Source organism: Balaenoptera physalus, assembly GCF_965194825.1.
Source record: "Balaenoptera physalus genome assembly, chromosome: 10".
Taxonomy (NCBI): Eukaryota; Metazoa; Chordata; class Mammalia; order Artiodactyla; family Balaenopteridae; genus Balaenoptera; species Balaenoptera physalus.
The window spans coordinates 113,911,217-113,939,011 of NC_138889.1; the positions used below are offsets into that span (position 1 = coordinate 113,911,217).

The 27,795-nt window shown below is 58.7% G+C and overlaps 1 protein-coding gene across 10 annotated transcripts; it reads right to left on the reverse strand.

The window, feature by feature from the left end:
- On the reverse strand, positions 1-27,795 carry PHRF1 (PHD and ring finger domains 1). 10 transcript variants are annotated; one of them, XM_082478286.1, is made up of 20 exons: positions 27,622-27,792; positions 25,638-25,685; positions 23,903-24,018; positions 23,506-23,604; positions 19,772-19,986; positions 18,716-18,799; positions 17,020-17,138; positions 16,771-16,828; positions 11,463-11,526; positions 11,021-11,196; positions 10,358-10,484; positions 6,874-7,001; positions 6,248-6,429; positions 5,734-5,853; positions 5,050-5,204; positions 1,843-4,434; positions 1,463-1,608; positions 990-1,265; positions 769-897; positions 1-356 (listed from the first exon to the last, which is right to left on the reverse strand). In XM_082478286.1, exons 3-20 carry the CDS (start codon positions 23,994-23,996, stop codon positions 213-215), a joined length of 4,908 nt encoding a protein of 1,635 aa, XP_082334412.1. In that variant the 5' UTR covers positions 23,997-24,018; positions 25,638-25,685; positions 27,622-27,792; the 3' UTR covers positions 1-212. The 10 variants fall into 10 exon arrangements, with proteins under 10 accessions (XP_082334412.1, XP_082334409.1, XP_082334407.1 ...); XM_082478283.1 differs by having other exon boundaries at positions 5,734-5,850; positions 25,638-25,718; XM_082478281.1 differs by having other exon boundaries at positions 25,638-25,718.

Consider the following 27,795-nt stretch of genomic DNA (forward strand, 5'->3'; position numbering starts at 1 on the left):
GACATTTCTAAAGATAATCCATTTTTGATAAATTAGAACACAATGGGAACAGTGTGTCTCTATAATATACATATAAAAAAGTCCAGTTTTAAACTGTGAGCAAGACAGGTGCACAGACCACGTGCGATCACAGGAACCCTGAAAACGGGAGGGCGGGTGTGCCCAGAGTTCTCTGCTCCGGCTGCTCCAGCCAGAAGGGCCCCGGGCAGGCCTCAGCCCTCGGCACCCTGGGCAGGCGGCTCCTCACCAGCCTCGGCCCGCCGGTGTCTGCGCATGTGCCTGTACTTGTCCACGTAGGCCTTCACCAGGTTGCCCACCTTCACGGGGTTGATCTCCCCACTCTTGCTGTGGCAGATCTGGGGGAGGGGGGGCACAGTTACCCGGACGTCCCTTCACACCCACATGGTCAGGGATGGTGGGGATGGGGCCCTGGGGACCACACTGTGAGGGACGGCAGGCAGCCTGACGTGCGCCTGCCTGCTCTGCCCACCTCAAGGGCTGCTGAGGGTCCCACTGAGATCAGCTGGCATGTCCATCTCTCAGGGTCTCACTTCCTACCCGTGAGCTAGGTTAAACATCTTGTGTCATTTAGCCTCTTTAACTAAAATCACGAGGACACAGTCGTAAGCCCCTCACAAACACCAGCATTTACACCCCCCAAGCATCAATGAGGCGTGGCTACAACTGGCCTGAAGCTGCGGCCAGGATGTGGCCGAGCGACCCCGGGGCCGGAGCCCCTCTCTCTGGGCTCACGGACCCCACGCCCACCTTCTGCACGGCCTTGCGCAGAATGTCCTTGTACTCGTCCTTTGTCACCTCCCTCTTCTGGTAGAAGGGCTTGATGGCCAGCTTCACCTCCTCCACGGCCCGCTCCTGCACGTGCAGCTTCTTCATGTACTAGGGGGGAGGACACTTGTGAGACCACTGGCCCCTGGCTTCCCACCCACCCGCCTGCACCAGTCCCTGGAGGAAGGAGGGGCGGGACTCACCTCCTCGTTCTTGGCCTTCTCCGAGGCTGGCCTGGGAGCAGCTGTCCTCTCCTCGGAGCTGTTGGCAGCGGCAGTGGTCACGGTGGCAGCATGACCCGCCGGCTCTGAGGCTGCAGTCAGGACGGTGGGCACCGGGGCTGGGCTCTGGGCCACCCCGCAGCCCATCAGGGGCAGGCTCCCCTGCAAGAGGAACTGGACCGCGGGCTGGCTGACAGGTGCGTATGGTGGGACGCTCGGAGGCAGAGCCGGGGTGGGGGGCAGGTTCGGGCTCCGTACCTGGGCGACAGCACAGCCCGCTCAGCCTCCGCAGAGCTCGGTGCCCTAGTGCCCCTGGCAACGCGCTCCCAACCCCCACTCCGGAACCACTAAAAGCCCCAGCAGAAAGGGGCTGGTGCATGAGGCCCTCAGCCCCGACCCGGCCCAGCTCGCGTGGCCTGAGCCCAAGGCCACATCCCTCCAGCCCAGGCGCCCACCTGAGAAGGGTCAGCATCAGGAAAGCCAGGCTCTGGAAGCACATAACCAGGGGGAGGGGGCTCAGAGAAGGGAGCCTGCTGGAACGCAGCCACGGGGCCCACGTCCTCGGTTTCCCAGGGCTTCTGCGGCCTGTGAAGCGGCGTCCCTGAGGGCCAACACAGGGGGGTGGGTGCTCTGTGGCCACGCCAGAAGGCTGTTTCCTGGCTGGAAAATTCCAGAAAAGCATCCCAGCAGCAAGGACCACAGGTCAGGCCGTAGCCATCTCCCTGCATGACCAAGGAGGCCCGTGAGCCATCCAGGGAGAAGACTCCGTGGTGGTCGCTCTGAGCCATCCTTGTACCCTGCCCCATTGCCCCACCCCGCCCAAGCGCCTACTCACGCAGGCCTCTGTCCTCAGCCGGGGCACCGCTCTCCACCTCCTGGAGGTCCCAGGTGACTCTCTTCACCAGCGCCTTAGCCCGCAGCAGGGGGTTCTGAGAAGGGCCCTCCTCCTTCCCCGCTGGCCCCCCACCCACGGCTTGGCCTCCCAGAGTGCAGGAAGCTGTGGCTGCCTCGGCCGCATCCTGCTGGAGCGAGTGCTTCTCTTGAGGGCACTCCATCCTGGGCAGGGGCTGTGCCACATCTTCACCGTGGATCCGAGACACCTCCCTGCGGATGACGGCCACGGCCAGGCCAGCGTCGTGCTGCTGGCCAGCCAGGGGCCCAGTGGGCCTGGGCAGGAGGCCTCGCTCTGGGGAGGAGTCCGTGCTCTCCGGGGAAGGCGGGGAGCTCATGTCATCAAGCTGCATGAAGATGGCTTCACTTGAAAAGTCCTCAAAGAGGTGCCCTGCCTCCACGGAGTCACCGTAATCCAGATCCTCGGGGGGGTACTCGGCTGGCACCTCCACGACTGGGGGCACCTCTGCGGGTGGCTTGTTGGCCTCGGGCCCCTCCAGCAAGGCATCTGTTCCTGCCAAGGCCAGGGGCCTGGTCGGGGGCTCCCTGTCCGGCCTGGGCTCCCCCTGGGGAAGGGGTGCCGGAGAAGCGTCTTTCGGGGCCAACTTCCTCTCCGGGGAATGGGGGCGGGGCCGTGGGCGCTTCTCGCGGGACCGAGGCCGCCGGTGCTCCCGGGGCCTGTGCTCAGGGCTGGGTGACCTGGACCTACGCCGCCTCCTCTCCCGGGAGCCTCGCCTGTCTCGGAGCCGCGCGACACTCTCCCTGTCGGGCCGCTCCCTCCTCTCCCGGGGGTGCCTGGGCCTCCGGGCTCTCTCCAGGCTGCTGGGGGGCGAGCACTCCCTCCCCCGAGACCGGGACCCCGATCTCCGCCTCTTCTTCCTCCTGCCCTCGCGATGCTCGTGGGAGGAGCTGCCGGGGCTGCCGGAGCGGGAGCGGGACCTCCGCCGACCTCGGCCCCAGGAGCCCCTCCTCCTCTCCCTGCTCTTGTCCTTGGCCTTCCTCCGCTTGGTGCGCTCGCGGCTGCTGGAGCGGTCGCTGGAAGATCTCCGATCCCGGGCCTTGGGCTGGTGCCTCTTGGCCTGGCCCTCATCTGCTGGTGGCGACGCGGACTGCGAGCTCCTGTCCCCCGAGCGGGATGAGCGGGACCCTGAGCGGGCCCTCCGGTGCTCCCTGGTGGCGGCCCTCGGCCTCTGGGCTTTCTTCCCGCCACGGGAGCTGGACCTGGAGCGGGAACGGGTGGGGGACCGCAGCTCCACGACCCTGTGGGTGGTCGCCGGCAGGGCATCCGGACTGGGTGGGGCGTCCGGCTCCACCGCAGTCACACAAGTCACCGTCCGCCCCTCTGAGCCGAAGAAGGCGCTGCGGGGTGGTGGGTCCTCGTCCCCCCAGGGCTCCGGCGGGGACGGCCTCTGTGCCTGTGCCGCGGGCTCCTCCTCGCCCTGGAGCTCGGGCAGGCCGCAGGGCCCCTGGGGGGGCTCGGGCTCCTTCCCCACGCCGGTCTGCACTGTGTAGGAGGTGACGCAGCGCACGGGCGGCAGCGCGGGGGCCTTGGGGCTGTCGATGGAGATGGTGCGCGTGATCTCAGAGGGCAGGAGGCCGGAGCCTGGGTGCTCGGGGCTGCTGCTGGCCGAGCTGGAGTCAGAGCCCGTGGGGTTGAAGGGGTCGTAGATCTCGCTCTTGAGCTGCTTCGTCTTCCTGACGGAGAGGAGGGGCGCCGGGCTCTCTCTCCTCTGCGCCTTGCTGTCCACAGGCCGGAACGTGTTACAGAAGCCGGGGCTGAGGACTCGGCCGGAATGGGCTGTGTTCCCCGGAATGTTGATCCGGAAGCTCTCGAAGGTGGCGCCGACACCCTTCCCCCGGGAGGGGCCCAGCGGGGCAGGGGGCTGGGGGCCGCCCCCCGAGCGCGTGCTGGCCTCCTGAGCACCCCTGCTGCTGGGCTCACCCTCCGCCCTGGTGCCACAGCCAGGCTGCCCGGGGCCCCCCCTGCCCGTCAGCCGGCTGATGCAGGAACTGGGAATCTCGACTCTCTGCCCGCCGGCGGGGACCTCGCCCACCTGCCTGTCGTCTCTCCTGATCTTTGGTATCCTGGGGAGCTCGGAGATGTCCGTCCTCCTGGGAGCTGGTCTTGGGGCCTGTCCCAGCACCGTGCTCTCGGGAGGTGAAACAGAGCTACCATTCAAGGTCTTCAATGCTGCAGACCTAAGAGGCGGAGGGTGCTTGCTGTCGCCATTAAATCGGGGGCCGTCACTTTGTTTTAAGCTGGGTCTGCTCACGCTGGACAAGGTCTGAGCCTGGCCTGACTGAGGGGTCACCAAGGAGTCCAGTCTCACAGCTGCCCCCAACGTGAGCGCAGGGACATGGGCGGGGGTGGGTGGGGCCGGGGGTGTGCCCGGGGCGGCCCTGCCTGGACAGCTGGACCCCAAGCTCTCTGGCCCGCTTCCTGGCTGAGTCCCTCTGGGCTGCAGGCAGGGGCCAGACCCGGCGCCTTCTGCCCCTCTGGACGGACCAACTGAGTTTCGCTGAAAAGAAACTGGCGCTAAAAGACAAAAAGCAAACAGCCATCAGTCCCCACCCCTGTCCTTAAAAAGCTCCACCTTTCTCAGAACGCCCTCCCAACGGTGCATGGTTTCCACTCCCGCTCGCTCTGCGCTGGGCGCAGGGAGGGGCCGGAGGCTCGCTCTGCTGCTGCCCACCAGCCCCTTCTGCTGCACACACTATCTTCACGCTATTTGTGGATCAGAAGGGGCCTGAGCCCGTGATGGACACATGAAAACAGGGTAGCACCCCAGTCTACCACTGACCGCGCCCATGCAGCCTACCCTGCCCTCCACGGCCAGACCCCCCCAGGCCCGAATCCCGCCGGGGCCCAGATCCGTGGAGAGGGCTCCACGCTGGTTCCCAGGGCTGTGAGAACAGACGGAGGCTGCTGACAGGAAGGAGGGCCTGTGGGCTGCCTGGAAACTCCCCCAACAGATGTGTTATCAGAAAGCGATGGGACAGGTATCTTCAGTCCCTCAGCACCCTCACCCGCCACTCGGAAGCAAACCCTAGAGCCGCTGGGTCACACCACACGTGTCCCTGGAGGAACGCGTGTCCTAATCTCCAGGCGCGCAGAGGTGGGGATGGCGGGCCGTGCGCAGAGGCTCCTCACCTGCCCTCTTGGCGCTGAGGGAGCCGTCGCGGTGGATGACGATGTCGGCGCCGTTCATCATCAAGAAGCTCTGGCCCGACAGGATGCTCCCCAGCAGGTCAGGGCCGGGGTCCGCGTCCACTTCCGGCTGGGGCGCCATGGCGGGAGCGCTCCTCCTGCAGGGCAGACCCGGGGCAGGCCCAGCCGTCACGGCCCTCCCGCCCAGGCGCCTCCACACCCAGGCAGCAGGCAGGGGCCCCGAGGGGAGGGGTGAGACCCACCCGGCAGCTTCGACTAAAGGAAGATGGGGTGGGGGGGGTGGAGTCGTCTGAGGCTTTGGCCCCGGCTCCACTCACTGACAGGCAGGAGCTCGTGAGCAACGCCGACTGGTTGAGTTGGTTAAGTCTTTCTTTTGGAGGGTCACACAGGGGAAAAGCTTGGCTCCCTGCCCGGCCCCTCCCTGTTGTGGGCTCCGCAGCAGCACGAGGCACACGGAGGCAGCCTCTGGGGCTGTCACCCCGTCCCCGCGCCCTTGGCTTGGGACTGGCCGCAGCACTTCCTCACCCAAGAGCCAGAGGACAGGCCACAGGAGAGGCTGTGGGTGCCGTGTGGCAGAGCGCCAGCCCAACACGGAGCCCGCGGCCCTTGCACGCCTGGGGCCCCACCCCGCACCACCGCCCCACTGTCCTGTCCCCCAGGACACACCTGGACAGCCCCACGGAGACGGGCCTGGCCACAGGCTGGTGCGACCGCAGGGCTGACCGGGACAGAATCCTCCTCTTGGCGCTCAGAGGGGAAGCAGGGCTCGCAGATGCCTCTTCACTGCTGGAGGAGGACACAGGCCAAAGGGCACGGGTGAGCCTGCACATCGAGGCCCAGGGAGCCACCCCCCAACCTCTCAGCTGCGCGTGGCACAGGCGGGCTAAGCACTGCCCCCACGGCAGCCCTCGTGACTCAACACGAGGAACCCAGGCCCCAGGCAGCGGTTTTCTGTCGGCAGCTGCCCGAGTCTCTGAGCGGGGACGGGGTTGGGGGCAGGCGTGCGAGTTAGATCTTTCTCCAAATTAGGGGACGAGTAGGTACAGAATTCTGAGAACAACTCGGAAGCAGGAATTTCACAAATGCGAATTCTGAGGGTGAGCCAGGCCTCCACCAGGGGCGACATGCCCATGGGCCTAGGAAAAGAGTGAGCCCCCCCAACTCCCCCTTCTGCAGTCACCTGTCGAAGGGGTCCAGCTCATAGGGGTCTCCAAACAGGGAGAGAGAAGCTGCCCCGATGTCTGCACGCATCAGCCCCAGAGAGGGGTCTGCAGGCTTGTACACCGAGGGGATGCAGGCTCCATGGGCTGGCCTGCGGAGGCCCAGCGTCCGTGCGATGCGGGAACGAGCTGTGGCTTCATTCTGAACCCAGGGGACACAGGGAGAAACACTGATCCACAGGGCTGAAATCTACAGCCTCCATTCCAACTATGAATCTGCAGCACCAAACAGTGGGCCGAGTGGCCACACCCCTGCAGCCTGAGGGTCACGTGTACTCAGCACACGTGAGGACCCCGCCTGGGCCTCACCCCCACCCGGCTCACACCGGGTGCCGGCACCCCAGGGAGCAAGCGCCTTGGCGGGTTGTAGCCCAGCCCCCCGCGCCCCCCGCGGTCCCAGGAGCCGCTCTGCGGGACCCAGAACACATCTTGTCTCAGCCCTATCTTCAATCCGTGCTGCAGAAACGTGCATATTTATCGGTGAACCTCTAAGTAATTAGAAGAAAAGGGTCCTTCTACGACTCCCACTATCTACCTACACACAGGATTGAAGCTCACCCAGTGTTACCCCCCCATCCGACGCTACCTTTATCTTCTTCCCTTTTCTCTTCTTCACGCGACCCTGGCGTTTCCTGGACCTCGTCCACGAGCTCCTGCTCTTCACAGACGATCTGGACTGGGTTTTCTTTCTTCCCGACACTTTCTTCCGTCTTCCTACAAAGAACACATTGATAGCGCGCACTTCACTGTGTGCCCCACCCCACGTGTCCCCCCCAAGACCCAGCGGATGACAACTGTCCATCCCGGCCTGGGGCCTTCCTCTTTTTATTTTTTTTGTTATAGGGTTTTACGTACTTCGCCACAGAGGAGGGGAGGGGGAAGGCAGCGCAAAGCAAGGACAGAGCGAGTCTGAGCCTACTTTGATCTGTAGACCTGATTATGAGAACCAGCAGATTATTTTACACAATTATGAAACAAAATTAAATTAGAAAACACAAACCCTAATAATCAAAAGTAAAAGGAAATACTGGCTCCCAGCTCTGTATCCACTTGGTGGTCTCACCCTGGAGAAGCACTCTCCCAGAGGCTTGGAAACAGACGACCTCACGGTACGTGTCCAGTAAAATGTATCCTGAGGATTACATTGCAAACCCAGCAGCGTTCCGTCCCCCTCAGCCACCCTGGGGCGCTACAGGCTGACTGGGGACGAGCCATGGCAGCCACAGGGCGCCCCCGAACTCTCAGGAACCCCAGCACAGAAACAGCAGGTTCCGAGAAGACGTGTGCTGTTAAAGCACTTCCGCTACACTTGAATCTGTGACCTCGCGATGAAGCTAAAAGCCCTACCTGATCTCCACTGAAGGATGCTACAAGCAGCTCGGGGGTTCTGAGAACTGCTCAACAAAGGAAACAGACGGAGGCGCCAGCGAGCCCGTGCTGTCCACGGAAACTGCACTCCTGGAAGCAGCCCGTCAGGAGGAAGCCTCTCCTTCACCTCCTCCGTGACTTCATGGATCTGAGACCTGAGCCCCGGGGCTGCCTGACTGTGAACAGAGAGCCTGGCAGAGCTGCCCGCTGCGAGGACCCCCAACCCCACCCCAAGCAACCCTGCAAACACCCAACCAACCCAACGAAACGCCCACCTGCACCTGAGCCAGCCTTGGGGCTCCAGCTGCCCGGCCGGAGCAGGTGAGACCTGCCCACGAGGGATGCGCCGGGACAGGAGACCCTGCATCACCCCCAGTCAAGAGGACACAGAGACACTTCACAGGCAGCCACTAGCGCAACACAGATCTCCTTTGGCTCGAGATTCAAGTAATCTATTTTTTTTTAATTCCATCACAATTTGTGACACAATTAGAACTTTCAACACCGGCCAGCTATCTCACCGTGCTGCGGAATTATTGCTCATGTCCTTGGGTGTAACAACGGCCTCGTGGTTAAATCAAAAGAAAGACTCCCTCTTCCAGAAACATACTGTGAGACACTTACAGGTAAAATGAGGATCTGCTTCAAAACAACAGAGGAGGAGGGGGTGGAAAGAGACGAAGCAGCCCCAGCCAGGAGTTGCCAGGCCACGGCAAGACGGTCACGGGGTGCTGTTCCTGTCTCCCTGCGCTTCCACAGTGTGACTACGTCTGTAAAAAGTACGAAACACTGGGCTTCTCTGGTGGTGCAGTGGTTAAGAATCCGCCTGCCAATGCAGGGGACCCGGGTTTGAGCCCTGGTCCGGGAAGATCCCACATGCCGTGGAGCAACTAAGTCTGTGCGCCACAACTACTGAGCCTGCGCTCTAGAGCCCGCAAGCCACAACCACTGAAGCCCACACGCCACAACTACTGAAGCCCGCGCGCCTAGAGCCCATGCTCCGCAACAAGAGAAGCCACCGCAATGAGAAGCCCGCGCACCGCAACAAGGAGTAGCCTCCGCTCGCCGCAACTAGAGAAAGCCCGTTCACAGCAACGAAGACCCAACGCAGCCAACAAATTAATTAAATAAATTAATTTTTTTAAAAAAGTGTGAAATATTCACAGCAAAGATGTAACAGCCAAACGTGGGGGCCACTCGGGACAAAGGGAGAAGTGAGCCTGTCTCTCCAGGAGCTGCAGCACCTCTGGCTCTTATCCTGGGACGGGTCTGTGAAATGCAAGGGAGCAACCGCTGGGACTGAGAAGTGAGACCCTGGACACGAGAGGAGATTCAGACAGAAAATACGAGAAGCAAAACCTCTCTCATCCTGAACTTCAAGGCAGTGTTCAGCGTGACCTCGGGGTACACCTCCTGGCTCCATCCACTACACGGGGATGCGAACCGGGACCGCCCACCGGCAGCCCTCGGGTGTCTTCTCTGTGCTCAGCTCTCCGGGAGCACACGTGCGCTCGGCACCCGGTGGGGCCACGCAGGGCAGCGGAACCTGACACACACACACGCCCGCTGGGGGTGGGGAGGACGAGTGTGGGCAAGAACACGGCGCAGCTACAACGCGCACATTGCTGACAGGAGCGCAGGGGGTGCGTCACCTCCAACACACGTTCATTGGTTTGCACCAACTAGTCTACTGCTCTCTACCGACCCAGAGCAGCGGAAACACCTGCCTGCAGGAAAGATACTCACAGCAGCTTTATTACAGAACCAACCCGAATGCCCGGCACAGGCAGGTGGACAAGCTGGGATGGCCCATGCCGTGGCGTGTGCCTCACCAATGAAGAGAAATTAACCCCAGACACCCACTACACAGGCCCCGAAATCACTCTGCTGAGCGACAAACCAGAGTACACACTCAAGACCTCACGAGTGAGAACTGAGGATGGCACGGCTAGCGCCAACGACAGGACGGCAGGTGCCTGGAGGGGCTGCCTGGGGAGTGGGGGCACCGGCTGGAAGCCTCGTCGGTCTCACTGGGAACCATATGCCCAGAGTGGATGTGCTCATCACAGAAAACGTATGTCTCAATAATGTTGATTTTTAAAAGACCACAGATTGCAACCCGCTGAATGAAACAGGAAACCACATCTACTGGTTTAAATGAATAGTCAAGGAGAAAAAGGAAAGCTCTTCTTTGGAGAATTCCAACCCATGAATATAAATGGAGCACAGACCCAGAAATCGCTGAGGATGTTAAACTGGGGTGAAAGCTTCTCCCCAGGTAGGGATGTCGACTACCAAAGAAAAATGGAACTTACTGGGACAAAATTACCGAGACTAACACAGAAAAGGACTAGAAAACGTGAACAGCGTCAAAACCAGCGAAGACACTGAATTAATCATTTTAGCTGTTCCCACCCAGAAGAGCCAGGCATGGGGCTTCACCTGTGTGTTGCCCAATTTAGAGAAAACATCGCGAATCTTCCACAAGGTCCTTGGGGACTCTTCCCGATCAACTTCGGGGAGGCTGTGTCACCCCGATGCACATGCAGGGCGCTGCTGCATAAACAGCACCCCGGGGGGTTCAGAGGGAAGGACCAGACCCAGACCCCTGGGCCTGCAGGGTCTTCTGCGCGATGGTCTGCGGAAACCAGGCTACAAGGATGGCAGTGACCACAGGAAGCCAGAGCCCGAGCCAGGCCTACCTGCTTTCCTCCTCCGACGGGCAGGGGCTCGCGGCCCGGGGCGCTGGTACACAGCTGTGCTCAGCCCAGCGGCCACGGCTTCGATGGTCTCGTCCAGCAGAGGAGACATGAGGTACCTCGGGACGTGCTGCACAGCACGGGACAGCGCTGGTCAGGGGGGCCGGAGCCGCCTCAGGCCCCTCAAGGGAGCCCCGAGGAGCCCCCTGAGCCCCCGGGAGGCTGGACGCCTCAGCTTGGCGGCAGCAGACATCAGGCAGGCTGCTGGGGGCTCCCCAAGGGCCCAGTGGGAAGTGGGGTCTGGGAAGGCCTCCCGAAGAAGAGGCCGGGCAAGGATGCAGAACAAGGAGGGCTCGCGGGCCTCAGAGTGGAGGGCGGAGGTGCCAGGAGGGACTGTGGGCATCTGTAGTGGGGTCCCGGGACCACGTTCCCCACGAAGTCCTCTCAGCCCCTCTCAGTTCAGTACTATGGCCTTGGCAGGTGACAGCTGCAAGGCAGGGGACCCCCGACAGCTTCCACGATGCACCCATGGGCCAGGCCACTGACCACTGGCCGGACCCGACTGCCCGGCACCCCCAGGGCCAGCTCTCCACTGCTGCCGCCGCCTCAGGCCCACTTGGCGTTGTTCCCTGCACGCGGCCAGGATGCGAGGCCACCAGCACCCACCTGGATCCTCCTGGCTGTGGAGATCCGGTTCCGGTTCACGGTCGCTCGGACCCTCTCGCTCTGCCGTGTCCTGGCAATGGCCCGGGTCCTCCCCGCGTGTGGCCGAAGCCGGCTGGTGGTGGGCACTACATCGGCCAAGAGCAGGGAGACCTCCTCCTCGCTCACGGGACCCGCGTCTTGGAAGAAAACACCCTGGGCTGACGTGCACTCCGCTGAGCCCTGGCCCTGGTAGGAGGGCTCCGGGAAACGGGGCACAGGGGGTGTCTCCCTGGAGCTTGGGCCCCTAGACCCCCATCAGCCAACCCCCCGTCTCCAGCCCGTGTCCCCCCAAGGAGTGCAACCAAAAGCCACCCCTGCTGGAGAGCCGGACGCGATCTCCCCGGGACGAGGGGCCAGCCCCACAGGAAGGGTCTGGGCCGCTTGAGGGGGAGCAGCGCGTTACCAGCAGCAGGGACGGCCCCGGGGGCAGCACATTCCGGACAGAACCACTCATCCACTGGCACCTCCTGGAGAGGGGGGTCCAAACACTCCATGTGGTACCTAGGAAATGAGACGGTGTCCCCAGCCTCACTGTCCCAACCAAGCGAGCCCTATGACAGGCCTCCTGACAACACACCCTGCTGTGGATCTCGTGGCCCCCAGTCCACATGTGGAAGCCCTAACCCCGCAATGCGACGGCACCTGGAGACGGCCTGTGGGGGTGACGAAGGTTAAGTGAGGTCATGAGGGTGGGGTCCTGACCAGGGACACAGCGCCCCCTCCCTGACACCGAGGGCACCGTGGGCTCTGCCAGGACTGACTTGGATGCCCCCACCCGAGGCCGCGGGGGAGGCCGCCTGCTCAGAAGCCTGCGCGCTTGGAGCTGCAGATACCTGTCTTCTCACTCTCCCACCGGCATTCTGGGTGGACGGACCCCCACCGCAGGTCTGGGCACCTCTACCCTCCAAGGGGACCCTGACGGCTGCCAAACTCTCCCCAGGGGACGTACCACCTGGAAGGACAGAGCTAAGAGAGCGGCAGCTGGGCCCTGATGGCGGCGGGGTGGGGGACGTACCACCTGGAAGGACAGAGCTAAGAGAGCGGCAGCTGGGCCCTGATGGCGGCGGGGTGGGGGACGTACCACCCCTGGGAGGCCAGTCTCCAAGGAACTAACACCGTGCACGGCAGCGCCGCCCAACAGCATCTGCTTTTCAGTTGCTTCTAACTAGTCCTCAAGGGAAGCAGTTGGGGAGGAGCCACCGCTGGCATGGGCCGCCGGTGCCGGAACCCTCCAAACTCCATCCCAATGTCCCAGATGGCGCCGAGCCAGGTGGAAACCAGCGCCAAGCCCACACTGAACACCCGACCCCAGGCTGGACTCGGCTTCGAAGCCACGTGCCGCTCACAGCCCTGCCCTGCGTGAGGGTCCAAGACAGACCCACAGGGCGAAGCTTGCCCCGACCCCCTGGCTGGACCTCACCCGAGCACCCCAGGGACAGACGGCGGGAGGCCGCTCCTCCTGGGACACGGCAGGCTGGCACCAAGGACCGGGGAGTGCCCAGAACCCCAACTAGGTTTCAGCCTGAGAAGATCCTCCAGGATATGGTCTCAGGAAAAACATCCAAGAACTGAGTGGTAGCTTCTAACAGAGTGTCCCCAGGATCGAGCGTGGTTCAACCCTGTTCTTGCCACCAAGCCCCAGGGCCTGGGAGCGGAGGCTGGCGGGGGTGACAGGCACCCCGCCCGGCCAGTCGGCACCCACTAGTCCCTCCACGGAGGAGATGGATGAGGGCTCAAACCTGGGAGAGCCCCATGGTTGCCCAGCAGGACCGGCCTGCAGCGCTCACTTGCGCACAAGGATGACCTCCTCCCACCGGGAGAGCCACAGCCACGCGGCAGAGAGGTCCTCCCTCGAGAATACATACTGCTACATGAAACACAAATGGGGGAACTCCCTGGCAGTCCAGTGGTTAGGACTTGGCGATTTCACTGCCAAGGTCCGGGTTCAATCCCTGGTCGGGGAACTAAGATCCCAAAAGCCACAGAGCACGGCCAAAAAAAAAAAAAAAAACAAGCCAAAACCCCCCACAAATAATCTGTACCTTGCTTCATATAACAGTGAAAGAATCTGGCATATTCATGTATCTATAGACAGGCTTGTGATTTACTCATTTAAAAATGAGTAACAGGGCTTCCCTGGTGGTGCAGTGGTTAAGAATCTGCCTGCCAATGCTGGGGACATGGGTTCGAGCCCTGGTCCGGGAAGATCCCACATGCTGCGGAGCAACTAAGCCCGTGTGCCACAACTACTGAGCTCGCATGCCACAACTACTGAAGCCTGCGTGCCTAGAGCCCCTGCTCCGCAACAAGAGAAGCCACCACAATGAGAAGCCCGCACACTGCAACGAAGAGTAGCCCCCGCTCGCCGCAACTAGAGAAAACCCATGCGCAGCAACGAAGACCCAACACAGCCAAAAATAAAAACAAATAAATTTATATTAAAAAAAAATTTCAGTTGCATCTCCCATTATTAAAGAAAAATGAGTAACAGAGTGATCTTAGACTTGGAGACTTGTGACTTTAGTTGAAAGACTTAACTGTAAGAAAATTTAGCTAATGGCAAATATTAGCAGTGAGGATATTCAGAAGCATACGAATCACTATATTTTTTATCAGTTTTAATGTTTTAGATCTATCACAATTTTTATGTACTTGCTTATCTGTTAAATTCAAGCACATAAAAAAAGTAAGTTTATAAATATACTTTACAACAAAAAATATTTTTGATGAAGTTGCAAAAATCCCCAAGAGTCACTGTTAAAACTACTAAAATTGAAACAATTTTTTTTTTTGGCCACACCACGCGGCATGTGGGATCTTAGATCCCTGACTAGGGATTGAACCTGACCCCCTGGCATTGGAAATGCGGAGTCTTAACCACTGGACCACCAGAGAACTCCCTGAAACAGAACGTGATATAAAGAATTAACATAATCAAGGATTGTAGGCTCAGACAAGGCAATCCCGAGAAAGAACTGAGCTGGAGGTATCACCCTCCCTCCCTGACTTCAGACTATGCTACAAAGCTACCGTAATCGAAACAGTACAATACTGGCTCAAAAACAAACACACAGAACAATGAAACAGAAAAGAGAGCCCAGAAATAAACCTACACTTACATGCTCAATTAATCTACAACAAAGGAGGCAAGAATATACAATTGAAGAAAGACAGTCTCTCCAATAAATGGTGCTGGGAAAGCTGGACAGCTTCATGTAAAAGAATGAAATTAGGACACTTTCTCACACTATATACAAAAATAAACTCAAAATGGATTAAAGACCTACACGTAAGACTGGAAACTATAAAACTCCTAAAAGAAAACACTAACAGAACACTCTTTGACATAAATCACAGCAATATTTTTGGGGATCTGTCTCTCAAAACAAAGGAAATAAAAAATAAACAAAAGGGACCTAATTAAGCTTTAAATCTTAACTTTTGCACAGCAAAGGAAACACTGACAAAATGAAAAGACGACTTCCTGAATGGAAGAAAATATTTGCAAATGACATGACCAACAAGGGATTAATATCCAAAATATATAAACAGCTCATACAACTAAAAATATTCAAAAAAAGTCATTAAAACATGGGCAGAAGACAGCAGACATTTTTCCAAAGAAGACATACAGATGGCCAAAAGGCACATGAAAAGATGTTCAACACTGCTAATCATCAGAGAAATGCAAATCAAAACCACAATGAGACAACATGTCACACCTGTCTGAATGGCTTTCATCAAAAAGACCACAAATAACAAATGTTGGCGAGGATGTGGAGAAAATGGAGCTCTCTTGCACTGTTGGTGGGACTGTAAATTGGTGCAGCTGCCATGGAGAGCAGTATGGAGGTTCCTCAAGAAACTAAAAATAGAACTACCATATGATCCAGCACTTCCACTCCTGGGTACTTAAGAAAATGAAAACACTAATTCAAAAAGATACATGCACTCCAATGTTCACAGCAGCATTATTCACAAAAGCCAAGATATGGAAGTAACCCAAGTGCCCATGAACAGACAAATGGATAAAGAAGATGTGGTGTACACACACACACACCCTCAGCCATAAAAAAGACTGCAATTCTGCCATTTGCAAAAACATGAATGAACCTGGAGAGTGTTACGCTTAGTGAAATAAATCAAAAGAGAAAAACAAATACTCTATGTTCTCACTTATATGTGTAACGTAGAAATGAAACAAACCACCGTATATAACAAAACAGAAGCAGACTCACAGATATAGAGAACAAAGTAGTGGTTAACAGTCAGGAGAGGGGAGTCGGAGAGCAAGACAGGGGTATGGGATTAAGAGATACAAGCTACTCTGTATATAATACGGTACAAGGATACACTGCACAGCACAGAGAAGTAGAGCCAATATTTTATAATAATTTTAAATAGAGCACAACCGATAAAAATTTTGAATCACTGTGTTGTATACCTGAAACTAATATAACTCTATAAACCAATTATACCTCAATTAAAAAAAAAATGCATGCTATGTTCCACTCAATTTTGTTATGAACCTAAAATTGCTCTAAAAAATAAAATCTATTTTAAAAAAAAAGAACTGTAGGCGCCATTTAAAAACTTAAGGGGGGAACTCCCTGGCGGTCCAGTGGTTAGGACTCAGTGCTTTCACTGCTGAGGGCCTGGGTTCAATCCCTGGTCAGGGAACTAAGATCCCACAAGCCACGCAGCAAGGCAAAAAGGAAAAAAAAAAAAAAAGGGATAAAAGCTTAAGGGAAAATCGAGGCTTTGTGAGTGAGAGCTCCGACCGCCTCAGCCAGGGCTCCCCAGCGTCCTCAAGGCCACCGGAAGGCACACAGGCTCGTCTGGCACAGGGAACCCAGGCCAAGAAGGCAAGGCTGGCGACGAGGGCCAGGCCAGGCCAGGCCGAGGGGTGTGGCGGCCAGTACCAGGCCTGTCCTTCCCACCACGTGTGGGCTCTCAGGCAGCATCCAGCTGTCCCAGGCCCTTCCTTCTCACGCCCCGAGCAGCCACCATCACTGGGGAAAAGGGTGCAGTCTGTATGCGAGCAGTGTTCTGAATGCTGCCACCCCCGCGGCCCCGTGTCCCCACTCGGTCACGGAGTGTGACAGCAAGAGCCGTGAGCTGGACACACGGGTCTGCAGGACACCCAAGGCTCCGCTTCTGCCCTCCAGCCCCAGACCGACAACAGGCTAGAGGGGACCCGCTCAGACACGGCCAACTTCCGGGACTCCAAAGGGGCAAGGAGCACCAAGGTCAAGCAACTGCGTCACCGAACACGGATGCAGGCTGAGGCCGGCGAGAAAGGAGGGAGGAACGCATTCTCAGCTGCGTGAGCCCCGAGGACAGGGCTCGGAGGAAGGTGGGAGATGCTGCCAGGCCCGGGGAGGGTGACCTGCTGTCTCAGTGCAGGGAGGTGGCAGGTAGTGGGCCCCGGTGGGCAGCCCAGGCAGTGTCTGCACTGGGACAAGCGCAGGCCCCACAGGTGCCAGTCCTCCAGGGCTTGTGCTGCTCCAGGACAAGGAAAGGGCCTGACGAGAAGCAGGGGACCCAACGGTGTTGAGGAATGACAACGAAAGGGGCTCCACGGACACAGGGGTGGCTGGCAGCCAGGCTGTCCTGCCGTGTGAGGCTGCCCCGGCCCCTGGCCTCGCACAAAGTGTGGGTCCCGCTCGTGTCCGCCGCCGGCCCAGCCAGCCCACACCCCCATTTCTTGCCTCTCCCCCTCGTCCTGAGGTATTAGGTACATCTCTGCAAGCGGCCTCAGGACATCGTCTGGAAACAGGTGGAGAGTATAAACAGCGATGGGGGGGACGACGAAGCACGCGGAGCCCAGGACGCAGGGGTTCAGAGGACCCGCGGGGGGCAGGCGGCTCTGAGCACTAGCACAGCTGGGCAGGCCCCTCCAGCAGGTCAACAGGACCAGCTCTGAGCCGAGCTCAGGGCGCCCGACGGGAGGGGCTCACCCGGCGTCGCAGCCGTCGCAGAGCAGCAGACGGTCCTCGCGGTCGCTCCTGCCGCACACCCCGCAGAAGGTCGGGTCTTCATCCTCGTCCTCCCCAAGCCTGGCGCTCTCCACTGGGACCTGGGGACAGGACAGCGTGCTCAGCACGTGGCAAGCGGGACCCAAATCCCAGAGCCGTTTATATCACGGTTTGCAATGGACCCAAAGCAGATTCGCACGGGCTCCATGGGCCCAGAGGTTCTGAATTAACACACACCAGTGACTTTTATGTTTTCTAACCCTCTCAGGGTAGTTAGCCCTGAGAAAAAAAATGATTCAACAGAAAAAGTCTGACCCACGGAAGGGCCCCAGAGCGGAGTGACAGGCAAGACAGCCAAACATGAGGGCTACGCTGCACGGACCACGCGGGTGGAGAACAGGGAAGTGCCGGGCTCTCGTCCCTCGAGAACTGTCCCAGGACCAAGCAAAGACACAGAAACGTGACTGCCAAAGAATGAGACTCAAACATGTGCTGCCCCATGACGATCACAGCTATTCCTCATCGCTGCCGCCAGCCCGAGCCACCTCCACAGGCTGCCTCGGTCTCCTGCCCACGAGTCCCACCGAGAAATAGCCTCTGCAGCTCACTTCCCCACGGGTGACACGCCTGAGCCACACTCTCTGCCTTTGTTCCTGCACCAGCCAGGGACTCGGGACCCTCCCGCGGCCTCCTGGACTCTGTGCTGGGTCTGAGCCGCTCTCGGATCTCCTCCAACTGGACCTGCTGGCGTGTAAGTGGGCCCTCTGCCCACCTCCCCTTCCCACACAGGAGGCACTCAAGGAAACAGAGCTTGCCTGCGGGGAAACTGCCAGCGCTCCCCAGAGACCTCCGGGCAGAAGAGCAAAGCGCCCGGGGCAGGCCACAGAAGGCTCCACCAGCAGGACGGGACGGGAGCTGCCGACCCCGGCAAAGACTCTAGAAGTCCGCTCACCCAGAGCCGGAGTCCTCGCACATCCCCGGCTCCGCACATAAAAAGGCACATCTGCGGCTATAAGACTCGCTGAGAAGATGTCAGGCAAGTCTCTACAAGTCTTTCTTTTTCTTCTTTTTGGCCGAGCCGTGCGGCTTGCAGGAACTTCCCCGACCAGGGACTGAACCCAGGCCATGGCAGTGGAAGCGAGGAAGCCTAACCACTAGGCCACCAGGGAACTCCCTCAACGAGTCTTTCTAATGCTGCTCCCCAACAGAAGACGACGTAGGGAGGCCTCCCAGTCCCCAAACAGCAGGTGAGCAAAAGCACGCTTTTAAGAGCAAGGAAAACACCTTGTCCCCAGCCCTCATGCTCCTGCCGTGCGCCTTCCGAAGTCTGGTCCGAGAGAGCTGGCCCCTCTCCCAGGTCTGGGGTCCACACCCTGACCTTCCCTGCCTGCTGTGGCTGCCGTGGCTCAAGAGGAGAGAAGCTCGGAGATGCAGAAAAGGTGTGTGGGAGTGGAGAGGAGGAAGTCTGGGAAACCGCTCCCATGCAGAGCCCAGGCTGGCCGGGCACACAGCACCACCTCCAGCACCGGGTTTCACGTTCATGGCCGCAAACGGCCTTTTAGTCGATTTCTAAAACACACGTAACCAATACTTCAGGAGAGCAACTTGCCTTTTGAAGGCATGTTTTCCCATGAGATGGGGACCAATGTAATGCACAAAAGGGGGCGCCTACACTTACCTTCTTCAAGATTTTACCGCCAAATTGAGCTCGAATACAAATACATTTAAATATAGTTCGATCAACTGGACAGGAATTGGCATTCTGTAAGAAAGAAAAATCATACTGCAACCTTATAGAATCACTTTCACTATTAATACCATCTGAAAATAATTTCATTTAGAAATCAAGACATCCTCTTACATTAAAAATCTAATTTACAGAATGTCTGTGTAGGCTAGGCCCTGTGCTAGGCGGTTGGGGATACAGCGGTGAAGAAAAGAGACAGAAATCAAATCCCTTCCATGTGGAGTGGCTCTCTTGGAGGGCCAGTCAGTGCTAAGACAAGAGGAGGGCAAGGGGTGGGCGGGACAGCTGGGTTACTGGCCAGCAAGCAGGGGGCAGAGGAGAAGAGGCTGGGTGCTTGAGGCGATGCCGTTACTGTCACCCTCGCTGGGTAAGGGCAGGCGCGGTGCGGCGAGACCTGCCGCCTTCCCGGGGTCCGAGTTGGTGAGGGTGGGAATAGAAAAGAAGCAGGCAGGGCCGCTGGTCCTCGAGGACGGTGAAGGGCACGGGGCTGTGGGCCACGCATCCTTGGACTCATTACTTCTTTGAGGTTTTCACAAAGTTCAGAAAGTAGGGAGGGGGCAGTGCTTCTAAAGCTCACCCTGCAACACTGCACCATCTGGTGAACCCCATGTGCTTTTACTGCTGGTCACATGACTCAGGCTTTCCTGGGTCTATGAGATGACCTCTCAGCACGTGAGCACCGGCCAACTCGGCCTGCGCAGGCTGTCCCTGGGCCACTCAGGATTTCTGGTCCCCGAGAGGCAATGGCCCATAAGCAACCCTCCCGAGCCAGCGCTCCACGAGCGTATCACCCCACGGTGAGCTTCACCGGGCACCCCGAGGGCCCAGAGCGCGAACGAAGCAGAGATCAAGCTCGGACGCCACCCGGGGCTCCAACTCCTGCTGTAGAGCAGAGACCCAGACCCTTGAGAGGCCGGCCATGGGCTGGGTCACACACACAGAGAGGCCAGCCCGAAGGGAGGAAGTGCCCGAAGAGAAGCCACGCACCTTGGACCACTCCACGATGCAATCGAGGCAGAAGTAGTGGGCACAGTTCTCGGGTGTCCCCACAGCCTGGTCCCTGAAAGCATTAAGACAGATCGGGCAGCTCTCCGAATCATCGTCAGAGTTAAATGCACCGCTGGCTTCCAGTGCCCCCGGGGTAGCCGCTGCTGCCGCTAACGTGTCCACGTCGTCGCCGTCTTCTTCGGAATCCTCGGAACCTTGACAAAGAGGCAATGTTACAAGTCCACAAACCCGGAGTACAGGAGGCATGCAGGCCGCAGCCACACTCGGGTGAGCAGGGTCCTGAATCCCACACACGAGGGACAGACCCGCTCCTGCAGCCCCAACCAGGACAGATGTCACCGGGCATTTTAACCCGAAGCTGCTTCCAAGCTCGGGGGACACCAGCCCCACCCCCCCCCAACTTGGAGCCGAATCAGAACCCTCATGAGGCAGGCAGCCTCCAGGGGCCAGCCCGCCTCTCGGCTCAGCGCAGCGGCCTCCAGAGGGCGCCATGTGCCGTCAACACCCTTCTCAAAACAGTGTCAGTGAGCCACGGCCCTCAGGGAAGGCCTCTCCTACAGGTCTTTCACTTTTCTCGCTTCGGGGATTAGAGAGCATAAATTCCTAACCCAGCAAGCTGGCCACAACAGTCCTGATCAATTTCTGAAAGCTTCTGAGGCTGGGGTTAGGCCAGCAGAAAAGGAAGGAGACACTTTCAGTTCACCAAGGCAGAATCAACATGTGCATTAGTTTTCTCTCCCCGCTGAACTCCACTGAAATAACGCGCTACTTCACAAGGACAGGAGAAGCAGGCTAGGGGTGTGGCAGGCAGGGTTCTTACACGCCCCCGAGACCCTGCTGTCGCAGGGCAAAGGGAAACTAGAACAAAACCAAATGAGCTCTTTAAAAGCACTTTTCTCTGGCTGGTTGTAGAACGTTGCAGCCTGTGCACTGAGGGGTGGCTCCCAGGAGCTGAGTGATGAGGGCCTCCCCTGGCAGCCGGCCAGAGACAGGACCGGAGCCCCATGCCCGCAGGGATCTGAAATCTGCCGACAAGCCGTGACCTTGGGGAGCACCATGAGCCTCAGATGGGGACGGCAGCCCTGTGACCCCTTGATGTCAGTCGGGTGAGACCCAAGCAGAGGACCGGCCACCGGTGTCTGGACCACAGACCCATGGAACCACTGAGACACTGAGCACGTGGTCTCAGCTGCTGTGTTCGTGACAATCTGTTACAAACCAAGAGAAAACTAACAAAACTGGTGTCCACCAAATTTTGGAGCATGACTTTGCTCAGCTTCCTGCCTGGCTAAGGGCAAGGGGGCAGCAGCAGGTGGAGGCCGGAGGGTCTGGTTCTTCCTCCGGAATTCCAGAAGGCTCAGGAACTGAAGGGAAGGCAGAGACCGGGCCGTCTGAGGGCCACCTGACCCCTCTGCCGTGTCCCACCCACGGAGGACGCCTTTCAAGTGTCTGAGGGGCAGCGACCACCAACAGAGAGGCGGCTAAAGACACAGGCAGGTGCCAAGACCCTGGGCCACCCGCCTCCCCACCCCGTCTCAGGGGCTGCCGGACCAGGCCCCAACCAGATGAAGGACCAGGCCAAGGGAGGTGCAGACATGGGTGCCAGCCTGGCGTGGCAGCTGGCGGCACAGCACGCCTGGGAACCCAGCACAGGTGAGGGCACAGCTCACACGAGGAGGGCAGGGCCACACTGGAAAGAGCTGGGAGTGAACAGAGATGAGGCCGAGCAGGGAGGGGTTGCGAGCTGAGCAGACCAGGACGCGTGTGCACCGCCTGGAGAGCGGGCTGAGGCAGCGGGTCAGAGTCCCAAGTCCTCATGTTTCATCCTAAGACTTGAACAGATAACACGTATCTAAAGTTGAAAACTGAGCAAACAGCGACACAAGCAAGTGACTTTCAGGAAATCAACACTAGCGCAGGAAAAGCAAAAAGATGAGTAGAAAGAGCTGCCGAGGGAAGGGGGACGTGGCAGATACCAGGGCTGTAAGGATGCAGATAAACTCCCTTTGAAGACACTACCTTTGAGACCTCTTAAGTTCTCACCAGCCACAGAGATACGCTCCTTGCCCGTGAGTTTCACAGACCAGCGTGGAAAACTAGGGGTGTCCGGTGGAGTTTTACTGCCCATCAGCTATGGCCGTGGCCTCCAGGTGCCTGCCCACCACCAGGCACCTCCTCACCACCCGTGGGCCTGCTGGGCACTGGGCTCTGCACCAGCTGTCCCTGCACAGCACTCCCCGCCACCCCATGTCCCCCATTACCCGGCTAACCCTCCTGCCCTTCAGATCACAGCTTAGATGTGTCTTTCTGGAAGCTTCTCCTCACCAGCCTGGGCCCACAGGGGCCGAGGCCTCCCCATTCCCATGACGTCCCCGTAAACACACTCTTGGCATCTATCACCTGACCTAACTGTTCCTTTACACCGTTGTCTCTGCTGCTAGGCAGTTAGCTCGGGCAGAGAGACCCGGCTGGGCTCCCGCCCGCCCTCCAGCCTGCAGCCCCCATCCTCTGGCCTCCAGTAGAGCCTCAAACCTCTGCTCGAGGGATGAAGTGACAAAGATCTGATGTCCTCTGCCTCCAGCCCGGTCAAGGCCACATGCCTGTGCCCAAGCCCCAAGCCCATCTGCAGAAACAAGCGAAGAGCCACAGCGTGACCTGCAAACTCAGCACAGAACTTCACGTGCCTGCACAGAAGTCAAATAACTCTGGAAGAATATGTCACCAACACACGCGCGGTAGCAAACTCACATTGATGTGCTGTGTCAATGCTCTTCCTTCACAAGCACTGTCCCACACGAGGGGTTACCTTTCTGGAACACTCTAACGTTCATAAACACAGGAGTCCAAGGACTGTAATGAAAAGACTAGGCAGATGCTTCAGGACCACACACGTCCTGAGTGGATGGCTGTTGTCAGAAGGAAAGCAGCCGTAAGCCAAGCTTCCAAAGCCCAGTGCCATGTGGGGAGGGGGCTGAGCGTGCCTCCCTCTGCGGGGCTGGGACAGGGCAGTCCAGCCTGGGGACCCCGCAGGACACATACCAGCCAGGGTGCCCGGGAAGGCCAGGGAAGGAGATGCCGCGAGGTCCTCAGGCGGCACTATCTCCCCTTAAAGCAAAGCTCCCTGCGCAGGAGTTCAGAACCACAAACATCAAGCAATGTAAACAGCCTGGGAATTTCTTAATAAAGTCATTCCGTGCATCTACCAGTTCTCTCAGGGGTTCCATCAAGAGCGAGAGAAAGAGCCACAGGAGGCACCGCCATCCTGCCCAGGTGGTCCCTGGGGTCAGGTGGCTCCCTGGTCAGGTGGTCCTAGGTCCTGGCAAACCTCAGCTCATGCTACCCCTGCCCTGCAGCAGGGGCTGGGGGACCGCTCTGCCCGCAGGTCCAGTCCGGCTGCGCTCTCCCTGGCAACGCCCTTCACACTGCTCCCTGTTCTCAGGCATTTTAACCTCCTGCCGCCACCAGGGAAGAGATCTATCCACTGTGCCATCAGCCCAACTACATCAAAGCGAGCCAGCTTCCCAGCTGAAGACGAGACCCGCTGCAGGGGACTGCCAGACAAGGCCGCCGTGCTAGGGAGTTTCACCCCCAGGGTTCACAGCCCCAGGTGGCCAGCACGGTTAAGACAGCAACTTCAACAAGGCCATTTTATAACAGCAATCCCTGTCACGAGAGAGGGGACACAAGGGCCGCTCGAACGTCAGCGTCCTCACCAGATCCGTCTTCCAGGTCCCCCTCCTCGTCCTCGCCGTCACTGTGCTCACCGCACGTGTCGTCCTCAGAGCCCCCGCTGTGGGCATCGCTGCTTTCTTCTACATGGACAGGTAAACACAGCCCCGGGGGGCAGCGTCACGGCCGAGGCAGGTTGGAAGATGCACAGAGGTGTTCAGAGGACACCTGCCCCCAGGGCGCCCAGCGCTGCCCCCAGGGATGGGGGGGTGGGGCCGCATGGGGACGTGGGGAGGGAAAAGCAGCATCTTTTGCTCGATTTACATCTGTATTGATTGCACTAAAAATAAACACCAAACAACGTGCCGCTTGTGCACTTGAAGAGCAAGGCATGAACGCTTGCTCCCCAGCTCCGTGTGGAGAGGCGGGAGGGCGGCTCACCAGTGTCGCTGGTCAGGGCGGCAGGACGGAGTCTCGGGCGGCCATCGGGCCCCGGGCTTCGGTCCACAAGCTCATCCAGGCTGTCGTCATCCATTGCTGCACATTGGAGTTCAGCTCTGAAAAAAACCAGGGTCAAGTAATTCCCCTCTGTCCCAAGCTTTACGTAAAGCTCTCTGCCGAGAGAGCGACAGTCACTCTCTACACGTCACATCCTGGTGACACGTGTCCACCCGTAGCACAGGAGATATGATATGCTCAAAACTGTGCATACACACAAAAAAGACTGGCTCCTATCTACAGAGCCACGTTCAAAGTCAGATCCCGATTCATAACGAACCTAACTGAGCCTCAGACTGGCCACCTTCTTGTTCAGTCAGGCACCTACCACACCTCAACACTCCCCAGGTACCCCGAGGCCAGGCTTGAAGGAAATGGCTTATCACAAGCTGAGGCAAAGCAGCGCTTTCAGTGGGGGATGGTCACCAGAAGGCCCTGGTGCCAAGCAGGGCCCTCTCCCTGCACTCCCTCTCAGCCCTGGCTGGCCAGGCCAGGCTCCGCGCGCCTGACTATGGCTGGGAGGCCACAGGTACCAGCTGAGGTTCCTCTGACCTCGCCCTAGTGCATCCACAGGGCACCGCCAAGTCACCGGACTGCCCCGAGCAGCACGGGGCCACGAGGAGCAGAGGCCAGGTTCTGCCTCTTGGCTGCCATGTCCACCTGCTCTTGGGCTCCTGATCTCCAAGTGGGGATGCCTGTCCTGCCTACTCTGCAAGGCCACTGCCAGGATAACACAGAAGATCTAGACCAATGACCTCACAGACATAGTGGGACACAATTACCCTCCCACACCAGGGCCTCTGACTTTGGTCTCCAAATAAGGGTTTTTTCCCATCAGTGCTACTCACTTCCCAAGTGACCCCGAGAGGAAACACCTCAATGACACACAGTGAGGAAACACCGCCCCCATCCAGGTGGCACAGTGTGCTTCCGACCACGTCCCGTCTGCATGGTCAAAGGAAAGGGGTCACAGGAGAGACCGGAAGGCAGAGGGGCAAAGCAAGAACCAGGGGCAGGGGGTAAGGCTGACAGCAGCGTGCCCAGAAGCCAGCAAAGGCTCTCATTCCTGGATCCCACATGCAGGCTTCTCTCCCGTGGGCTGTGGGCCACACACTGTGTATTTCACATGCATCACAGAAACAAGGAGAGGGGCCGTCACTACCACCATCGTACAGATGCTCCCAAAGAATGATCCCCTGATGGGGCTGAGGCCAGGTTCAGACCCCGGAATGCCTCACTTCCCACACGAAGCCCAATTCTGGGACGATGTTTTCTAAAACAGTGAGGGCATGCTAATGTCATGAAACTGCCAACTGCCATATGATGCTTCTACCTGGAAGTAGTCAACTGAAATTTTTAACCCCCGAAAGCCACCACCTTTCTTCTACCTAACATCGTAAGGTTAAGAAAATCAGCAACAGTCCTACTCAACTTAAGGGTCTGCACCCCACTTCTTGGTGAGTCAGCAACACAGCAGGGACCTTCCCTGTGCTGTACCCACGTCGTGACCACGTCTTCTGCTGGAGACGCACAGACCATCCGACGAGATGGTGCCGCTGTCCGTCCAAAGGGATGACACCTTTCCCCTGAGCATGATGGCTGCAGCCCATTGCAGGTAAGAAGACCTATTATCCTCTGGCTATAGCTGTCATTCTGGGACACCTGCTCTCATACTTACCCTGCCCCTACTGTGTGCAGCACGGGTCCTGCCCTGGAGAAGCACAGTCTATGAGAGAGGTAAATACTCACACCCAGGAACCTACCAGGCAAAAAAATCAGAAAATGTAACCCCCCAAGAAGACAACAGAGCACAGCCAGGGACAGTTCACACACAAAAGGTCAAAAGCACAAACAAATAACCCCTGGCCTCTCCCTTGGTGACTGAGACCTAGGCCTGCCTGCCAGGGGCAGTGGCAGGGCCTGGCTCAGAGAGCTGTAAGGGGTCAGTGCGGCCTCGATGGGGTCTGGCTTGCCTGAGACACCAACTCCGGAATCAGGATGACTGACTCCCCGTGTCCCTGCACCTGTGGGGATCAGTCCCGAGAGCCCCGTGCTTCTCCGTCATAACTGCGAGGAGCACCTCCAGGCCTCCCGACAGCCCTCCCTTCCTTTATCATCACACGCAGTAACTTCTGGCAGCACCCAGGGAGAAGAGCCGGCTAGCCTCTGAAGGTGCTTTCCAGAGCAAGCGCTGTGCGACCACAAAGGAAGAGACCACCGTTAGCAACCCCCGGCCCCCCCCTTCCTCTGTAAGGAACCCTGCACTCAGAACACTGGGCGAATGGGACCCTGGCTTAGCACCTACTGGCCCCACCGGCAGCCCTAGCTCAGACACGCCTGCCCAGACCCACCATCTCCACCTCTGCTCATATGTCCCAGACCAAAGGCCAGGAAGCCTTTTCTGCAGGCAAGCCCACAGCCTCCCGGCCGCTGGCCACCTTCAGCAGCACCGGCAGCGCTCTGTGGAGCTCCTGCTCAGCCTTCAGATTTAAGGGAACTAGGGGAAACACTTAAACCACAAAGAGTATTTTCCTCTTTTCAAATTCAGGGACTCAAAGCACCTGTGATCCCAACCATCACTAAGGAACCAAAAGACCTCCCGGTGTGGTCACCGGCAGCTGTGCCAGGACCAGAACCTGACTGCCCATCACCAGGCCCTGAGCAAGCCTGCCCGGTCCAATGTCTCACACGGGGCCAACTCTCAATTTTCATTCATCGCATGCCACAGAGGCTACAAGACCTCGAAACTGTAAACTGCAACGGAAGTCAAAAAGCTAGGGCCCAGCAAGGTCTTGGCAGGGTTGAGACAGACACCAAGAGTCCATGCTGGGAGGCTGCTAAGAGAACCAAAGCCAGGATGGCCCTGTCACGGCCTTGCCACCAGCCTGGTGCAAAAAAAGGAACCAGCTGTTGTCATTCTGACTCAACATTCTTCTCCTAAGAAAAAATACCGAGTGGTCCAGGGAGTGGGAAGGTGTGCTAAGTCCCAAGTCAAACCTCACTTCAGCCTCAGGTTCTGTCCAAGTGACCACTGGCCAAAATGTGGCTCACAGGCTGACTACCATCTTGCTGCTACAGAAGCAAGATAAGTATATAAACGCGAAAGTTGACAAGAATGTAAAACAATCCTTGTTATTACAAAAAAAAAAAAAGCATGGGCCAGGAATCAGGGCTAGGGTTAGTTAACACAGGGCCCTGGCTCCGCACTCAGGAGCTGTGTGACGTTGGCAAGTTACTTAACCTCTCTGGGCTCCAATCTATGTAAGTAAAACAGGAAGACCAATACCTAGTCCCGAGAGACTGCTGTGAAGACTACGTGGGTTAAAGAACGGGAAACCATCCCGTCAACCAAACGGGCCTGTCGAAACACAGGCGAAACCAATGAAAGCAAAGACGACCAGGAGCTGGAAACGAGTTAGCAAAAGGTCACACTTCGCTCTAGGAAGGCGCCCCCCCGGAAACCCGCCTGCAAGCCCGGGGCCTCCCAGCCTCTGCGCGACGCCTCCTGCGCCCGCAGGCGGTCACCGCCGCCCGCCAGCCCGCGGCCAGTGCGGCGCAGGCCTCGCACCGCTGGGCAGGCCGCAGACAAAGCGCGAGGCGCCCGGGTCGGCCCTCCGGCCGGGGCGCAACAGACACCAGGGAAGCTGCGGCCCAGCACGTACCCGGAACCTCGCGCCCCGCCGGCCGCTACCGGGCGCTCGCCGCCACTGCCGCAGCCGCCGCCCGAGCGAGAACCACGACTAGGCCCCAACGCCGCCGCCGCCGCCGCCGCCGCCTCCGCCGCCGCCGCCTCCGCCACAGCCACCACCGCCGCCGCGCGATCCTCGACCCGGAAG